This window comes from Podarcis liolepis, assembly GCF_965112155.1.
Source record: "Podarcis liolepis genome assembly, chromosome: 7".
Classification (NCBI taxonomy): Eukaryota; Metazoa; Chordata; class Lepidosauria; order Squamata; family Lacertidae; genus Podarcis; species Podarcis liolepis.
In genome coordinates this window covers 12,950,610-12,969,009 of record NC_139561.1, presented here as the reverse complement: position 1 = coordinate 12,969,009, position 18,400 = coordinate 12,950,610, and the positions used below count along the sequence as shown (strand labels likewise).

The following is an 18,400-nucleotide window of genomic DNA, read 5'->3' as shown; positions in this document are numbered from 1 at the left end:
CCCTTCCCCAACTCACAATGGTATTTTGGATATCCATTGTAAAAATAAAAAAGCCAAAAAGAATTAAAATGACGGCAGAAAAAATGCCAAAAAAATTGAATTATGAATTGCTGGGTAGATCCACCCAACCTCCAGAGACCCATGTTGGGCGCTGTAAAGACATCAGGGGCACTTGCCTTCTTTCTGCCAGCATTTCATAGAAGTCTCTGATATCTTGACCCGTTTTCTCCATAGATTGATAGAATGACAACTGGCTTTCACGGTTTGCAAAATCCACCTGAAAAACAAGAATTTTTAAAGGCCCGTTACTCCCAACAACACCCAATTATGAAAAAAGGTTCATCATCTGCATTTAAGACACAGGGAAAGGAGAGCAGATCTGTGACATGATTAAAAGTCATTAAACCATCAGATGAGAACTTTGCTTGCTGGTGGGTTTTAACGTAGAAGCTAGTTTTAATAGAATATGGTGCTTCACAGCTTAGATGTGTGTATGGAAGTATCATAATTGCCATACACATTATGAAAAAAGAACAGCAACCATGCTGGGCCAATTCAGCAGTGGCCAACCAGATACATCTGAGAATATCATAAGGAAGGTGGGGAAGACAGGGTGCATTTAGCCACCGATAACCTTCAACATGTTAATATGAGAGTGATTTTTCTGTATGATTTTAGTCAAAAGGATCACCAGCTAATTATGAATGCATATATAACTAGTGAGACATTGTTCTTGTTCTTGGTGTTACTGTTGCTTTTCCCAAGAACTACAATTAAAATGCCCCTGGTCAATCTTACACAGCAAGCCAAACCCAGAATACTAAATCCATAGATACTAAATCCCCAAATGCACAGAGTATGGGAAACAAGCAAGATGAATTGGAGCTTTTAGCACATGATAGCAAATATGACCTGGTAGGCATTACTGAAAACTGGTGGCTTGAGACTCATGACTGGAATGTAGGAATTGTAGGGTGATATTTGTTGGGACTCTAACTATGCCAAGAATGCAAGGTCCAACAAATTCCTCCATTGCCTCTCCAACAATTTAATTTCCCAGAAGGTGGAAGAAGCATCAAGGGGATCATTAAGAGGAACTGATTGACAAAGTGGAAGTACAAAGAAACTTGGGAGAAAGTGATCATGTTCTTCTGGCTTTCATGATACAGAGGCAAGGAGAAACCGTGTAGTCGGACACACACTCCGGATTTTAAAAAGGCCAATTTTCAAAAAGCTTAAGGAACTACTGGGTGTGATTCCAAGAGTTGCAGGGGGAAAGTCAGGCTGGCTAAAGCTCAGACTGAATTTAGGCTTGCAAGGAAGGTTAGAAATAATTAAAAAGGTTTCTTTGGCTATGTCCAAAGTAAGAAGAAGAACAAGAAAGTGGTGGATCCTCTCCTTGGAGAAGACAGAGAAAAGGGGGAACTACTCAACACCTACTTTGTCTCTGTCGGCACCCTAAAGGAAAGCGATGCCGAACCTGGTGATAACAGAATAAATGATGTAAGGAGAGAGCTGCGTCCCAAGATAGGAAAAGAGGTATTAGGGAACACCTAGTTACTGTAAATAAATTCAAATCTCCAGGGCCTGATGAGCTGCATCCAAGGGTACTAAAGGAGGTTGTGGATGTAATTTCAGAGCCTTTGTCTATGATCTTTGAGAAATCTTGGAGAACAGGTGAGGTCCCTACAGACTGGAGGTGGGCAAATGTTGTCTCCATCCTTAGAAAGGGGGGAAAGGAAGACCTGGGTAACTACCAACCGGTGAACTTGACATCAATGCCAGGGAAGGTCCTAGAACAGATAATTCAACAGTCGGTCATTTAGAAAAGGATGCTGTGATTACTAAGACCTAGCATGGGTTTCTCAAAAATATGTCATGCCAGACCAACCTGATTTCTTTTTTTGATGGAATTACAAACTTGGTGGATCAGATAAATGCTGTGGACATAGTGTATCTTGATTTCAGTAAGGCTTTTGACTACCCCCCCCCCCACAATATTCTTGCGAGGAAGCTGGTAGAATGTGGGTTGAACAAGGTGGATTTGTAGCTGGTTGACTGACTGACCCCAAAGAGTACTCATTTTTGGTTTCTCGTCATCCTGGGAAAAAGTGACAAGTGGGGTGCGGCAGGGTTCTGTCCTGGGCCTGTTGTTCAACGTCTTTATAAATGACTTGGATGAAGGAATTGAGGGGATGTTCATCAAATTTGCAGATGGCAGAAAACTGGGAGCAGTAGCTAATGCCACAGAAGACAGAATCAAAATTCAAAATGACAGATTGGAGAACCAGGTGCAAGCTAACAAAAATAATTTCAATAGGGATAAATGTAAGGTTCTGCACTTAGACAGAAGAACCAGATGCACAAATATAGGGTGGGGGACACCTGAGTGACTAGCAGTACATGTGAAAAGAATCTAGGGATTTTGGTGGACCACAAGCTTAACATGAGGCAACGGTATGATACAGCAGCAAAAAAGGCTGCATCAACAGATGTGTTTAGATCAAGGGAAGTAATAAAAAGGTAAAGGACTCCTGACAGTTAAATCCAGTCGCGAATGACTCTGGGGTTGCGGTGCTCAGTTATTCCAGGTCATGTGGCCAGCATGACTAAGCCGCTTCTGGCAAAACCAGAGCAGTGCACAGAAACGCTGTTTACCTTCCCGCCGGAGTGGTATATATTTATCTAATTGCACTTTTTGCCGTGCTTTCAAACTGCTAGGTTGGCAGGAGCTGGGACTAAGCAACGGGAGCTCACCCCATCGTGGGGATTTGAACTGCCAACCTTCTGATCGGCAAGCCCAAGAGGCTCAGTGGTTTAGATCACAGCACTACCTGCGTCACAGGGAAGTAATAGTACCACTCTATTCTGCCTTGGTCAGACCAACCCAGGAATACTGTGTCCAGTTCTGGAATACTGTGTCCAGTTCTGGGTGCCACAATTTAAGAAGAATGTTGACAAGCTGGAAAGTGTGCAGAGGAGGGCAACTAGGATGATCAAGGGTCTAGAAGCCGAGCCTTATATGAGGGACGGTTGAAGGAGCTAGGTATGTTTCGCATGGAAAAAAGGAGACTGAGAGGAGATATGATAGCAATCTTCAAATATCTAAAGCATTGTCACACGGAAACTTGTTTTTTCCTGTTCTGGACGGTAGGACTCCTACCAATGGCTTCAAGTCACAAAAAAGGAGATTGAGATCTGACAGTAAGAGATGTTCAACAGTGGAACAGCCTCCCTCGGAAGGTTGTGAACTCTCCTTCCTTGAAGGTTTTTAAGCAGAGGTTGGGTAGCCATCTGTCATGGATGCTTTAGCTGAGGTTCCTGCACTGCAGGGGTCCCTTCCAACTCTATAAATTAGATTCAATAAATCCCTCTCTCAGGAAGTTGAATAAACAATCCTCAAACACCTGTTACAATGTCAAAAAACCCAACCGGCTAATTTTAATCAAAGGTCATTAATTAAAAGGTTTAAGACGGATGCACCGGAAGACATTCTGTAATACTCCAAAGCAACAGGGCAGGCAGACATCAAACTCACTGAAGCCACACAAGCTACAGAACTAACACACAGGAGGCTCAATGTTAAATTCATCCTTTACAATGCACCTTTAAGGTGTTCACCTCTTAGTGCAGTCCCCTGCCCCGCCTACCTCCCCCCCCCAAAAATATGGTGCCTTCCTGTTGGCTGGGGCTGATGCGAGTTGTGGTCCAAAACACTGGGAGGGCACTAGGTTGGGGAGGGCTATCCTACTGAGTGTGCGCAAGCACCCACCCACACCTCTGACACCAAGTAGGATGTCTTATTTGGAAGCGGATAACCAAGCAAGACAAGAGGAGACGACATTTCAAAGGCCGTCCTGGACAGTGCCCAATGCACCACAAGGACCACATCTTTCCTCTGACGTAGAACTTATCTCCATCTCGGAAAAAGCACCATGGGACACAGCACATGCCTTTACTATGCCCCAAATGGCACAGGCCAGGTGGTCATCGCACCTGGCACATCCATGTACACAAGGCAAGACTCCTGCGCTCAAGGTGATCTCTCCTTGGGAAGGATGCAGTGAGCCAAGAGGGCCAAGGAAATTCTACAGCTGCAGAGATGTTAGCGGCACAAGGTCCAGCAGCCAAAGAACTTAGGAAAGGAGAAGAACTGAGCAAAGCAAATGACAGGAAGGGAAAGGCTGCAAGCAGCAGTTGGAGATGCCCGCACAGCTCCACTCAGCAGAGGGGGTGACAATAATCAATCTTAGAAAAACTTTGGCAAAGCATTCTGTGTCATTAAGCAATTCCCCTGTCTGGCCTATTATTTACTACTGGTTATTATCATTACTACTAATCTTTAGGAACTGAATTTTGCAGACCTTAATTTTATTCCCACCGATTTTCCTCCCCTTGGTCTCTTTTACAGCAGCTTGTGCATATTCAATTTCATTGTAGATAACGAGAGCCATGCCTTTTAAGCGGTCAAACACCACCTGCAAGAACAAAAAAACAAAACAAAACCAAAATAAGAGCCTCATCCACAGGACAGGAACGTCAGTCCCAGCAAACAAATGCAACTAGGGGCAGGGAGAATAGATACGGTTACAACACCAAATTTAGAGGCGTTTTCAGCCTTCCCCGCAACAAGGCATCTTGTAAGAGAGACAATAAAAAGGGGCGAAAGGGACTGCTCTAGGTTGAGAATCATGTGGCTTGAGGCATTGGTAGGCCTTTATTTTGTTTTTCTGTATTTTACTTATTTCCCTGCAGTTGCAAATTTTATGCCCGGAGAGTACAAATTCTGTTTAAAAAACAGAACAAACCACAGTTTCACTAAGGAGATAAACGTGTGCTGCTTGAGACACAAGGCACCAGCAGGCTCTGTGGAAGTAATGCCAAGAGTTCAAAATCCCACCCACTCCCTGCAGAGATTATGCAGGAGGCATTCCTGGCTCAAGCTTGTCCAACCCCCCTGCATGATTCATTCATGCAGAGGTGCTACATGACTTTAAGATCAACCTCTGCTCCAGAGATTAAAAGGCAGCTCAGTGCATGTACCTGAGATACCTGCAAGGGGGAAGAGGGGAGATTAAAGGGGGGAGGCAGGAGAAGTCAGTTGCCTCTGCATTTAGAATGGGAGCCATAAGACAACTTCTGGAGACTAATCTGAGCCCTGTCACTGAAGTGGGCCATGCACCCACAATTCTAGGGGGAGTCACAGTTTTGCAAAAGGTGGCGAGAGCTTTGGACCTCTCGGAAGGATAGGCTCAGCCCGGAGAGAGAGAGAAATATAGAGACAGAAGCAGGTCTTCAGGACGGAGCTTGAATGTGGGGTCAGAAAAGAGCAGGTTTATTGAGGAAGGAAGAGAGGAGACCTCTTCGTGCTGCAGAAAGCCTCCCACCTACCTTCACCACAGGACCATAGCGGCAGAAATGTCGCGTTAAATACTGATCCGTCACGTTTGTCGAAAGACCATCCAACCACATGCAGTTGGTGGGCATGCTCTTCCCAAAGCCCAGCTGGACACAAAAGGGCAAAACTTCCAGTCAGTCAAAGAATTCACAATTAAGCTCATTTAACAAGAGCAGGCCTAATTCTAAACTAAGATCCGTAGAGCAGGTGCGAGCAAGTACTAAGCCAGTTTTGGTTTTTTTAAAAGCCAGTTTTAATTAACATAAATTCCAGAAGCTTAAATGGACACAAAGTGTGGCCCCTTCCTATGGCAAGTGAATCAAGTGCAACTTGCAGTCTGTACAGGACAAGGAGCTGGAGAGAAAACTGTGAATGGGCAAGAAAACAAATGCCACCTCCACGCCCATTCAGTTTCCAGGTTCTGCACCAAGGTGGTCAAACAACTTTGCCCATTCGTGCCATCTGGAGGGACTGAAAAATCCCAGAAACAATCCAATCTCATCTACAAGCAAACAGAAAGGCCCTAAGAGGGACACAGGGCATCTTATCCTTGCTTCACGACTCAAGCTGACAAGAATCACTTAAAATCTCTGGAAACAAAAAAACCCCTCAAAGAGCAGCACTTCTAGGAGAAAATTTACCTTGAGCCGATTATTTCCGAGATATTCCCCATCCATCTTCTTGATCGCTTTACACACACTTGCAATATCACAGTACTGCAGGAATGCATACTGGGGAACCCCATTCACTTTCTTGATGTCAATATCCTGGTGGGGAAGGAAAGCAGTTCACACTGAGAGACAGACTAGGCCACAGGGCACCAAGAGGACTGCTGGTCAAAGAGAACGCCCTGCTAAGGAGGAAGCAGGCTCATAGTTTGGCAGGTTAGCCCTCAGGGATGCAGCTGAACCCCAGTTTAAAGCAGTTGTTGGCAAGTCAAAAACAGCTCAGCAACATAAGTGGGAGTCTGCAACTGGTGGTCCTAGGTCAAGTATCCACTCACACCTGTGGACTCTCTTTTGCTTCCTAAACCAGCAAGGTCAGGTTGGGGTGTGGACACAAGTGACAGAAGCAGTTTCCCCTCCTCAGCTTCTTTTTCTAAATGACAATGCCCCCAAACCATTCAGTGTTCCTGTCCTATTTTTATGCTCTTAAAAATACTGCTCATGGAAAACCACAACAATCCACTCTTCCCTCCCTTCCTCATCTTGCAGCTCATTCTAAACCAAGATGATGCACACAATAAAATCCAGATGAACAACAGCAACAATGCAACAACATTGTGATGCTGATTAGTTATCTGAATGTTGGCTTTTGTTTTTATATATATATATCTTTAGCAACAGCTGAAATCTAAGTAGTGACTAAGATACTCTGGAAATATTTAAAGCCTGTCCTAGAGAAAATTATCTACCTGGGGATTTAATGGGCTTAGGCAGGCAGAAGGATAAACAACATTTTGGCCAGCCTTCACTCTGATGACTAGGAGCAGAGGCAGGCACAATGTTCTCTGAGTAGGACGAGTCATCCTCCCAAGCTAGAAATAGAAGCTGGACACTTTCTATTTTTGCAAAACAACACTCACTTCTGCCTTTGTGAGCAGTGTGTTAGGAGATTCAGGCAAGGAAGGAGACTCCAGCACCTTCAACAAGTCCAAGGACAAGAGGAAAAGATCCGGAGAAGACTTCCATTCCCAGAAGCCTTTGGCTCCAAACAAAGGTGGGGAAGCAAAGACTTGCCCAAAGAGGGGACTTCTCTAACACCAGTCAGTCTTTGTTCTAGTGACATAGCAGCATAGGAGCTTCCAACTTAGGGTGACTGACTTGCCGTGAGCAAGCAATTAAAGCAAAAACAAACAGCCACACCCCTAGGGCTCACTTTTCCATTAATGACAAGGCATTCGCACAACAGTGGATCTGCAACATACCCCACTGCCACGGTCAGTGTGCGCAAATGACAGTCTCTTTTCTCCTGGATGTCTCCTGAGTTTGCATGCAGGTGGGAGATTAAAAGGCCTGGCAACACTCAACCCAGGCAGCTCTCGGTCCTGCTTGCTAACACACTCTCCTTCCCCAATGCCAAACACACAGAAGCGGAAGCAGTTTCTGCTGAACCAGACTTGCATTGTTCAGCCATGGACTTGAGCTTAGCAAATGCCTAGGAAGCAAGTGAAAAAGCTCCACCTCTTCAAGACAAAGCGAAAAGAACTGCGCCCTTCAAGAAGGGAAGTCCCAGCTGCCCCCAGTGCTCTTCCTCCTTGGGCCCTTGTAGGTGGGAAGGGCCAGGCAAGCCTTCTAACCATCTTCCTCAAGTGCCACCTCTTCTTGCACAGCAAAGGAGGCAGTCTCTGACACATGTAGGGCTCAGAGTATTCAGCAGAGCAAACAGGGTCGTTTTCAATGTAAGGTTGTTAAGACATTGCTACCCAGGGATACGGAAGCTGCCTTTTCCCCCTTCCAAATTTATTATTTCTAGATCATGGCTCAATAAGATCCAGTGATACTTATCAGATTAATGGACCTTCAGAGCTTAGAATTAATGAGCTGAAACATGCTTCTCTCTCAAATGAACTGATACAAACACACACACTGTACATACCACTATCCCTCCAAAACGCTGGAAGATGTTGCGAAGGTCATGATATGTGGTGGTTTTTTCTAGATTGCCGATGAACAGAGTTCTCGTTGCCTTTGGGTGGAATTCATCTATTCTTTCATCTAGAGGCCGAAATTCATTCTCGCTCTCTGTTTCTGGAGGCAGGTGATTTAAAAAAAGTTCTTTTAACATTCTGTGGTGTCTTCTCTCTTTAACATTCTGTAGTGTCTAAATCTCTCTACAGTGCCATGTCAGGAGGACTGAGCTTCATCCCACCCCATTTCAAGTGATTATGGATCTAGCAATGCCAGCAAATTAAAGGTCAAAGCAGTCTACCGACTCCCATTCAGTAAGCAGAAACTAAATTCAACAGACGAATCTGGAGAGAAAACTGAAACAAGAGCTCCCGCCCACTTCAATGGGATTTGTGAAGAGGTTCCTGATGGATGGTGCCAATGCACCCAAAATGACCAGCTGGCTAATGTTTTTGTTAGGGCCAACTTAAGCATCGCTAAACCTGAAGAAGAGCCATAGCTCACTGGCAGAGCATCTGCTTTGAAAGCAGAAGGCCCCATGTTCAATTTCCAACAACTCCAAGTTTCCTGGATTCAGTATTTCCTATGTAAAGCAACAGCAAGCTAGCTTTTTTCACGAATTTTCTCCATTCCGGAGAACTTAAAAACCAGCTCATGGCTTTGTTGTGCTTCAGTTGGGCCAAACTGTTGTTATTTGGATTTTCCTTTAAGGGGCCAGCACAAGGCTACCTGCCATTTTCAAGGGCCAGCAACAACCTCCTTGTGCTCACCTGGCCCTATCCAAGCAGTCACTTCAATCTGCATGCCAAAGAAGAGTTTCCCTTTGGAAGCATTGAGCGCTTTCTCCTGATCCTCCTGTTGCCGGAAGAACACCAGTCCGTATCGCTCTTCAGAGGCTCCGTGAATCTGCACAGATGTCACCTTCCCGTACTTCTTGAACTCGTGGAATAAACCATCTTTAAGGCTGGTGTCTACACCCCAAGAAGCAAAGCAGAAGATTCATGCTGATGGTTACAGAAGGCACTGTAGCCTTTTTGGAAAACGCAGCACAAAGGTTGCAGTTTGTACTCTTTCGTGTTGTGAGTTTCTATTTTAAAATGTATAGTGTTACATACACACAGAACTGCCACCCGCAGAACAAGCTGCTTGGGTTCACCCTTCTCCCAACCAAACATGCCACCTCTCCTCCCCAATTCCCCTCTTTTCACTGTGAACCAGTCCCTGCATAGAGCAATGTGTAGTCTGCACTTGGGAGAAGCCTAGCAGAATCACCCTGGCAGAAGGGAACCTCAATACAACCTCCACAGGTATTGCTCTGTTGCTGCTTGCCCTTTTCCATGATGAGCAGAACCAGAACTGTGCAAATTTGCTCAGTCCTCTTTTGTGCAAAACTGACAAAACTGTGCACAGAATTTTGATTTAAAGGCACATACACAACCCTGCTTTGGCTGTTATATATTGTTCACCTGTGGTAGGAAAATTCCATGCACCTTAGATTGATGAACCAGACTGCTATAAAAAACCCTCTTTCAAAATTAATGCTGCTCCATTTGCAATATGACATATTTTCCACCAGCATTTGCGTCAGCAGTAGCCTACCAATGCAGTTCAAAGCTCATTAAACAGGGCTTGCGTTTTCCAGTGGAATATTATGGGCAGTCACAATATTGCTTTGGTTTAGCATTAATTATGGATGGTGCCTCTTTAGCTCTTACCTGTGGAGCGCACTGGAAGATTCTGAACCTTAATCCCAAAACTTTTGCGGGGCTCATCTTTTTCCAGAGATGGAAGCAACTGGGAGGTGGGTGCTGGAACTGCCGTGGATTGAACTGAACGGGCCGGAGACTCGTCGCTTGAGCTGCTGCTGGAGTCACTGCTGTGGAAGGAAAAAAAGGATGCAAAATTCAGCAGAGGGAGGCTGTCAGGTCATTGCCTTGAAACAAAAAGGTGCCCAAGGCCAAATTCTTTTACCCATCAGCAGAAAAGCAGCATATGTATCTGAGAATAGCATGAGGATGCCAGCATCTTCCCTGAAGAAGAATCAAGGGTGTGGGAGATGGTTTGTTTTTTGTACCTGGGAAAAACTCAAGGGTCTGGTCATAGGGCAATTAGAAATTTGAGATCTCTTTTTAGTCCTAAGCAGGGTTGGCATTAACAAAATAATTATGAAACTATCCTGTGATTAAGGAAACCCAATACAGTCAAATAACTGGGGAGTTATATAGACTCTTAAAGTTTATTGTAAATCTGGGCATACTGGTTGTTGCCTGCAAGTTAAATCCAAGATTCCAATGTCTCAATTCACAGGTTTCCTGAATAAAAGTGAATTTTTAATTGTTATAACAATTAATACATTAAATCCAAAAACTAGTCATTCAACTCACGTCTTTCACACTATATACAGGTAACCAAATGTTTACACGAGTTCACTATGTGTACAACTGTGTATACGCGCATCATGCCGAACCCGGAAGTGACCCAGAAACATCATAAAGACATCACTGAAACATCACTAAAAAGGCAGAATGGGGACAGGGGAGGTCAGAACGAGGCAGGGCAGGGCAGAGCAGAGCAGAGCAGAGCAGAGCAGGAATGGGGTGTTTGCAGGATTTTTCAGTGGGTCAATTGTACTCAATTTCACTGGCATGTTGGGTGCCTCGGAACGTAACTCCCACATCATATCTGCTTACAGACAAGCTCATACAGTAATTAGGAAATGAATGTTCTGCCTTTTCTGTACATATACAAGGACACAAGGCAAAATGACTTGCCTGAAGAAAAGGGCCACAAACCAACACAAAGTTAGTTGGCAACTAAATGTCCAGAGCTGTCAGAAGACTGTTAATTACTAAACAAAAGTAATGGTTCTCAATAAATTGGTCACGGGGGCACGGAATAAGTCGCACACCCTTTTGGGCGTAAGCTTAAAGCCCCAATCATGTGAAAAGGAAAAGGAAGCAGAAGATAAACAAAGATCTTCACAAAGCCAAGCAACTCTACTTGTCTTGGAAAAACTCCCTCCTCACAGCATCACCTGAACTGGTGCTAACTGCTAATCATGGTGACACCTTGACTATGATAGGCTGATTGGTGCAATGGCTAGGACAGTTTAGAGCACCTCACGGTCCATCTTCCATGAGAAAAAGGGCGTTGGTTAGTTGGGATTAAAACATTGCAGGGTTATGGTTGAAAATTTTGATGGCCCTGAGAGCAGGTAGAGAAGCTAATGGACAGGGAGCCCCAAGGAAAAGAAAGCTATATGAAGGTGCACAGTGGGGAAACAAACATTTAAAATTGCATTTTTAAAATGCCAGTTTAGATGTATGTGTTGGTTTTGTTTTTTGATTAAAATATTGTCGCTTTGAGTTCCCATGGCAAAAAAGTGACTAGTACATTTAATAAGTAAAGAGGAGGAGGAAGAACCTGAAGGTAGAGTAGGAGAGGGGGAATTAAGGCATGAAAGGGCAACAAGGAGAAATTAAATCCCAGGAGAAATTTCACAGTGCTTAAGACAAGTAGAATTTTATTTGGGAGGTGGAAGAAAAACTAGGGAGAATGATCTAGAACAGTGGTTTCCAAACTTCCCACCCACGGTCCACTTGAAAACTGCTGAGCGTCATGGTGGACCGCTTAATGGTTTTTCTGCCTGTTGTTTAGGAACTGTAACACACTGTGCATTACAATTTTATGGAATTCAAACTGTAATACAATAAAATACAAAATATAAGAAACAAAAGAAGCAAGAGAAATATAATTAAAATCAATATGAGTATTTAATGTGATGGATGTGCCGTCTCATGTCTTCAGCCACAAATCATGGCATGGATCACCTGAATGAAGTGTGAATGGTCTGTGGACTGCAGTTTGGGAACCCCTGATCTAGAAACATGATAGAGAAAAGAGAGGGAACAAAGTAGACAGTGGCCTGAGGAAGTAATGGATGGTAGGGACATGGGAGTTGGAAAGGGAGTGTTAGAGACAGGAGGGTCTGGGTACTTCACACAGAAATAAAGGGAGCAGCCAAGGGGGCATATGGGTGCTTTGCCTATACAGAGACATTTCATCAGTTATGACCTCTGCTATCACTGCAGCACTGTGAGCCTGGCAAGCAGAGGAACAGCGACACAAAGACTAAGAAGCAGCAGAGATGGTATGACTGAATTTCACACTAATTTTAAATTACTAGCCAAGTTTCGGTTCAGGTGCCCTGTTAACGGATTCTGCTAAGCACAATTATTTGGTAGTACAGCTCAACTTAAAACTGGGTTGGGTTACCTATCAATGGCATGAAAATTATGGTTTTATGTACAAATGGATGGCATCCGGTGATTCGATACATTAATGAGAGATTATTGTCTTGCGAGAAAGGAATGTCCTGGAAGATCCCATTCCTTTCCAATGGATGACTCATTTCAAGAATAAGGTGTATAGCCAACACTCTGGTAGCATCACTGAGCCATGATCACATCTCTGCCAAAGGCAGGGAGTTCAGGTTGAATGCTTCAGGCATAATGGAATGAGGCCAATAAACCAGCTCCAGTTAGGAAGTAGAATGCAAAATTGCACACATTCCAAGGGTCCAGACCCTCATTCACCTTATATTCAGTGTTCAAAAGACGCTGCTGTGCGCCAGCCGATCTGTAGAGATGCCTTGTAGATTTTTTATTCTGGATTGCTTTATTTATGGCTTTAATGTGTTGTAACCCACTTTGAGATTTTTTCTTTGAAATACAAAGTGGTATAGAAGAGAAATTAACAACAACAAATTCCATTCAGGAAAAGAAATGCGACTAAACATTCCCTTTGTGGCAACTGTAACCCAAGTTTAAGGTGCCATTATTTGGTGATTAGCTTATATATCTAAGTTTCTAACACGGGTGTTACCAGCAGTTCCTTAAGCTTTTTGAAACTGGCCTTCTTAAAGTCCAGTGCATGTCCAACTACACTCAGTTTTCCCTTGCCTGTGTACAGTGGTACCTCTGGTTACGTACTTAATTCATTCCAGAGGTCCGTTCTTAACCTGAAGCACCACTTTAGCTAATGGGGCCTCCTGCTGCTGCCGCGCTGCCGGAGCACGATTTCTGTTTTCATCCTGAAGCAAAGTTCTTAACCCGAGGTACTATTTCTAGGTTAGCGGAGTCTGTAACCTGAAGCGTATGTAACCCAAGGTACCACTGTATAATGAAACCCAGGAGGAGATAATCACTTCTTCCCAAGGTTCCCTGTACTTTCATTTCTTTCCTTCCTGTTGGTGAGCACCAGGTCAAAGAGAGATGACCTGCTTCTGGGAAACAAAATTGTCAGCGAGGCAACAGAGGAATTTATTTGACCTTTCATTCTTGGTGGAATTTTAGTTCCAATAGATATTGGAGTAACTGAAGTCTGCCATGACTACTATATCTCATCCAAGTCCTCAATCTGGCTTGGAGGTCTATAGGGAGACACCCACAATAAGGTCACTGCTGTTTTCCTCTCCTACAATTTTTACCCATATACTTCCAATCTGCCTTCCATGCTCCAGGTCATGGATTTCTTCACAAGCATAAACATCCTTTATATATGATGCTACTCCTGCTCCTTTCCTGTTTGTTCTGTTTCGTTTGAGTGAGTTGTACCCCCCAATTTCTACATTCCAGTCATGAGCATAGCTGTCAACGTTTCCCTTTTTTTAAGGGAAATTCCCTTGTTCCGAATAGCATTCCTCACAAGAAAAGGGAAAAGTTGACAGCTATGGTCAGGGTCTCATCTCACCAGCTTTCAGTATTAGGTCATGTTTGCCATCCTGTATTAAGAGTTCAAGTTTTTCTTGCTTGTTTTCCATACTCTGGGCATTCATGTAGAGACAACTGAAACCAGGAGTCATTCATTCTCACACTGCTGCCTCTGTCTCCCTCCATTGGGAGTCACCACACATCTCTCCTCTGGGGACTGCAGGAATCGTTCTGTACACTATCTTCCACTTGGTGTGTTCTGAGGCCTGTAACCACTGTACTTGCTCCTCTGGCCATGAACTGGTGTCCGAGGTGAGGACATGGAACTGATTTTGTAGTTCCAGAGACACAGCTTGGCTCCTGACAGTCCTGCTTTTTCGTGTCACGCTCCACTCTCCTGCATCATTTCCCCTCCTACCACTAGATGGCAATGCTCCTCTGTTCTCACTGTGTGTATTTTGAATTTAAAAATCACCTGCCACTGGCAGCTTTTCTCTTGCCAGGTTTCCCCCTTGCACTATAAACTGCTTAGGATTTGTTACTCAGGATCTCAAAATACAGTGGATAAATTAAACTCTTGAACATCATACTTTCTGGCTGCTCAAACATATTTGTTCCACCGACTGCTTGGATCCTGCAAATCTGCTCTGGCTGAGGGGTGGAAAGTGTTCTAGTGGGGGGATCTCTCAAGGTAGGGTTGCTATACATCCGGATTTTCCTGGACATGTATGGGATTCCAGTGCCAGAATTAGTGTCCGGGGGGGGGGGGATTTCAGACAATCACCTAAATGTCTGAATTTTTTAAATCCCCCTCCCAATAGGCTTAACAATGTTCTCCCACCCCCCAACAAAAAAAAAAGCTTATCTCAAGGGGACTTCTTACCCTCCCTCTACTCTACTTTCTGGTTCTTTTATTATTATTCTGTTGTTTGGGTTTGAGTTTAGTTTATTGTATTACTTTGTGGTTTAATCTTGTAAACCTTCATGATAGCGGAAAACACATAGATGGTGAGCATCTTGTGATGAGGATGGCTTCTTCTGTGAGACATACGTATACCATCCAGAAACAGCTTTTTTCTTTTCTAAAAGTTAACAGCATTAACTTTTTTTCAAGCTGCAGGCAGATTCAGTTAGATTGATGGACATTATCATTTCTTTTAATTGTGTCACAGTCCTAAAAATACAGATATAGCTTTGTCCTGGGCCAGACATCATCTAGATTTGATTATCTAGGTACAGCTTTCAGACTTGGATCATTTTTTCCTAACAGAAATTTGTTCAGACATTGTTTTGTTATCAGAGCTCAAGGAAGAACCCCAATTTATAAACGGATTACATATTATTTTGATTAAATATTGAAGCACGGTGCCCTTTTCCAGTAGGAATAACTGGAGAGGGTTCCTTAGCCTGGTGCTTTCAGTGGGGGGTTGCCAGCGTGTTCTGTAACAGGCTGCAGTGTCTTCTAGCTTCTCTTTTCAGGGAAGAGAGAACAGCAGGAAAAGCGGTCTCTGTTCTGAAATCAGTTTGAAGAAATGCTCATAGTCTGGCTCCTCAAAACAGCATGCGTGCACAAGAAAGAGACACACACACACACACACACACGGAGGCATGTTGTGAGAGGTTTGCAGGCATCCTATTACGCTGAATTATTTGCAGAATCTTTCATCTTCTTTGCTGTCACAGGATGAAAATAATGAACTACTGCATGTCAACACACACCCCTTACACAAAGCTAAGCTGTCCCTTATTTGCTACCCGAATAGAATGCCTAGTAAATATTTATGAGAAAAAAAGATATAAAAATTGTGCGAGATTGGTGTAGAAGTAAGAGTATGTATCTGGGAATTTACCATCAGTGTGGAATCTGATTCCTTGTGCAATTGGAAGCCTTCCTGGAAGTGCCCTTTTTGAGGGTAGCCCTATGTCCTATTGCAGAAGCATGGAGGCAGCTAATGATTCAGATTTGTTCAGTTAATTCTCAGTCAGTTGGCAAAATGCTCCCCATCAGTTAACATGAGAGTGCCAAAGACATTTATCTTGAAGATGCGAGTGTTTCTCTGCAGCCATTTTTCATTCCTTTTCACCGATTACACATACAAAATTACAAAGCTACTTTTATTCTTCTAACTCTCAGCAAACAATACATTGTAAATATAAAATACAGAACTCTTATTCCAGCTGATGATCATTCAGTCCTGGCTACTCTGAGCCCAAAACCAGGTAAACAGACCCTGTTTGATTAGATCTTCTCAGATATATAAACTAATTGCCAAATGTCATCTTAAATCTAGGTTACAGTCACCACAACAGTATGTCTAGGTGCCATTCTCATCCCGCCCCCCGTGAAACTTGTGTTGTTGTTAATTTCATTTCAATTCTGCTCAATGTTTTAAAGAAACAATCTCAAAGCAGTTTGCAACACATTAAAACGTCAAATCAAACAATCCAGAATAAAACAAATTCAAGCTTCAAGGGAAATAGTTCAGATCCTTCTCTAAGTGACATATTGCTTTCCCCATATTATTTACCTACTTAATTTATATCGCTGCCCCATAGCAGAAGTATTCTAGAAAGCCAGTGTGATGTAGTGGTTAGATTAGGACATGGGATCAGGGTTCAAATCCCCACACTCAGTCATGAAGCTCAGTCAGAGCCTCTTAACTACCTCACAGGGTCGTTGTAGGGATTAACTGAGGAGGGGAGTGAACCATGTACTCCTTGGGGGAAAAGGTGGGATATAAATGCAGTACATAAGCTCTTCTGCTTACCTCCTTAAGAAAGTTGTGGCTATTTGACAGTGGAATGGCCTCCACTGGAAGGTGGTAGACACTCCTTCATTGGAGGTTGAATGGCCATCTGTCATGGATGCTTTAGCTGAGATTCCTGCATGGAAGGGGTATGAACTAGGGGCCCCTCGGGGTGCCTTCTAATAAAATTCTATGATTCTAAGTGCTGTGAGCTGGTGATTACAGGTGCATCACATTCACTTATCACATTATTGCTTCCCACTGTTTTTTCCCTGAGATGTCTCACCCCACCAATATGTCCACTCTGGTGTGCAAGTCAAGAGTCATTTCCAGAAGAACTTGAGGATTACGTACCACAGTAACGAAGAAGATGGGCACTGCCAAATGCAGGTTCTTTCCTTGCATGGGAAAGCATCATTACTTAATAAAAACATGAATTTATACCCAGTTCACCTCTCACTGGAGCTTTGGACTGTGGTTTCTCAAAGGTCTGTAACCCCCTGCCTTTCACGGTAACCTGCCCCCTTTTAAAAGAAAGAAGAAAAACTTAGTTTCAGTGTGGTGTAGTGGTTAAGAGCGGTAGACTCGTAATCTGGTGAACCAGGTTCGCGTCTCCGCTCCTCCACATGCAGCTGCTAGGTGACCTTGGGCCAGTCACACTTCTCTGAAGTCTCTCAGCCCCACTCACCTCACAGAGTGTTTGTTGTGGGGAAGGAAGGGAAAGGAGAATGTTAGCCGCTTTGAGACTCCTTAGGGTAGTGATAAAGCGGGATATCAAATCCAAATCCAAACACTTAGTTTCAGCATTTGGTTCTCTCAGTCCATTAACACATCGACTCCACAGGGAAATCTGCTTTCAAACTAAGAGGAGTTACAAAAGCATTATGGGATATGGCATGGGATGGGGAGGCTTGTCTCATGGGCTAATTGAAGGCCAGTGTTGTGTAGCTGGCAGGTGTCCAATGTATTAATGTTAAACCCTGGTCTTCAGCTCCATTCAAACATGACCTTTGTGGCCTTGGGCTAGTAATTGCTGTAACTAACCTATTTCAGAAGATTGCTGTTAGAAATAACAGCATATGTGTCCCATATCTCTATTTCCAGACCCTCCTACGGGTCAATCACAAAAAAAACCCACCTCAAATATCCATCCAACTTGGGTTTGCCTAAAGTAGCACTTTGGATCTGTGGGTCAGGGAGTAATTATTCCAGGCCTCCAGGCAACCCACCAAGGAAACTTTTTAAAACTTAAAACTGATCTCTCCCCCAACCCTGCATGCACCCTGCAACGTGCCTCCCCAGGCTGCCCCTGGCCTGGTCCACAAACAACCAACACGAGCAAGTGTCCTAGGAATTTGGGATTTATCCTCCAATATTCTCTTCTCACTCTCAGGAATATGTGAAGTGAGGCTAATGATTTGCTGCTACCAAAACGTGAGCTGATAGAACCTGCCATATGTTCACTTTGTGCCATGGACTGCACTTTTTCAGGCTAGGTGACACACAAAAAACAGACTTAAAGCTGCTGAAGAGTTAAGTTAGCTTTACCTCCTTGGTCAAACACCTCTGTTTAGCAACATCTGCAAAACTAAAGCATTACCGTCTTGGAGTACAAGTCAATTAACTCAAACAGCCTCTGAACCTAATAGCTTAGTAAACATGCCAAGAGCACAGGTACCTGAGGTGACCTAATTTTCTATTAGTGCTGATCTATTAGTGTTGAAAAGGAAAGTGCGAAGATGCTCTCTAGGAAGTTCAGATGTAAAAATAAGGCAGAACTGAGAATAAAACACTCACCTAAACACATGACACATTAAAAGCAACTGTGCTTGCAGGCAAGAGAACACTTTTAAAAACTGCAAACTGAGCTACAGAGGAAAGCACTCCACAATCCACAATTTTAATACCACCACA

General features: G+C 43.7%; 1 protein-coding gene across 4 annotated transcripts in view; it reads right to left on the bottom strand.

Annotated features, from left to right (window-relative positions):
• SPEN (spen family transcriptional repressor) overlaps nt 1-18,400 on the bottom strand; it is a 66,250-nt gene that overhangs the window by 12,939 nt on the left and 34,911 nt on the right. For 2 of the 4 annotated variants that reach the window (XM_083514560.1, XM_083514562.1), the window contains exons 4-10: nt 9,744-9,904; nt 8,799-8,999; nt 7,997-8,148; nt 6,040-6,165; nt 5,392-5,505; nt 4,365-4,478; nt 177-277 (exon numbers count right to left, since the gene is read on the bottom strand). In XM_083514560.1, coding sequence (XP_083370686.1) covers nt 177-277; nt 4,365-4,478; nt 5,392-5,505; nt 6,040-6,165; nt 7,997-8,148; nt 8,799-8,999; nt 9,744-9,904 — 969 coding nt within the window. The remainder of the gene's footprint in view (nt 1-176; nt 278-4,364; nt 4,479-5,391; nt 5,506-6,039; nt 6,166-7,996; nt 8,149-8,798; nt 9,000-9,743; nt 9,905-18,400) is intronic. The other 2 variants (XM_083514561.1, XM_083514563.1) reach the window with 2 other exon arrangements.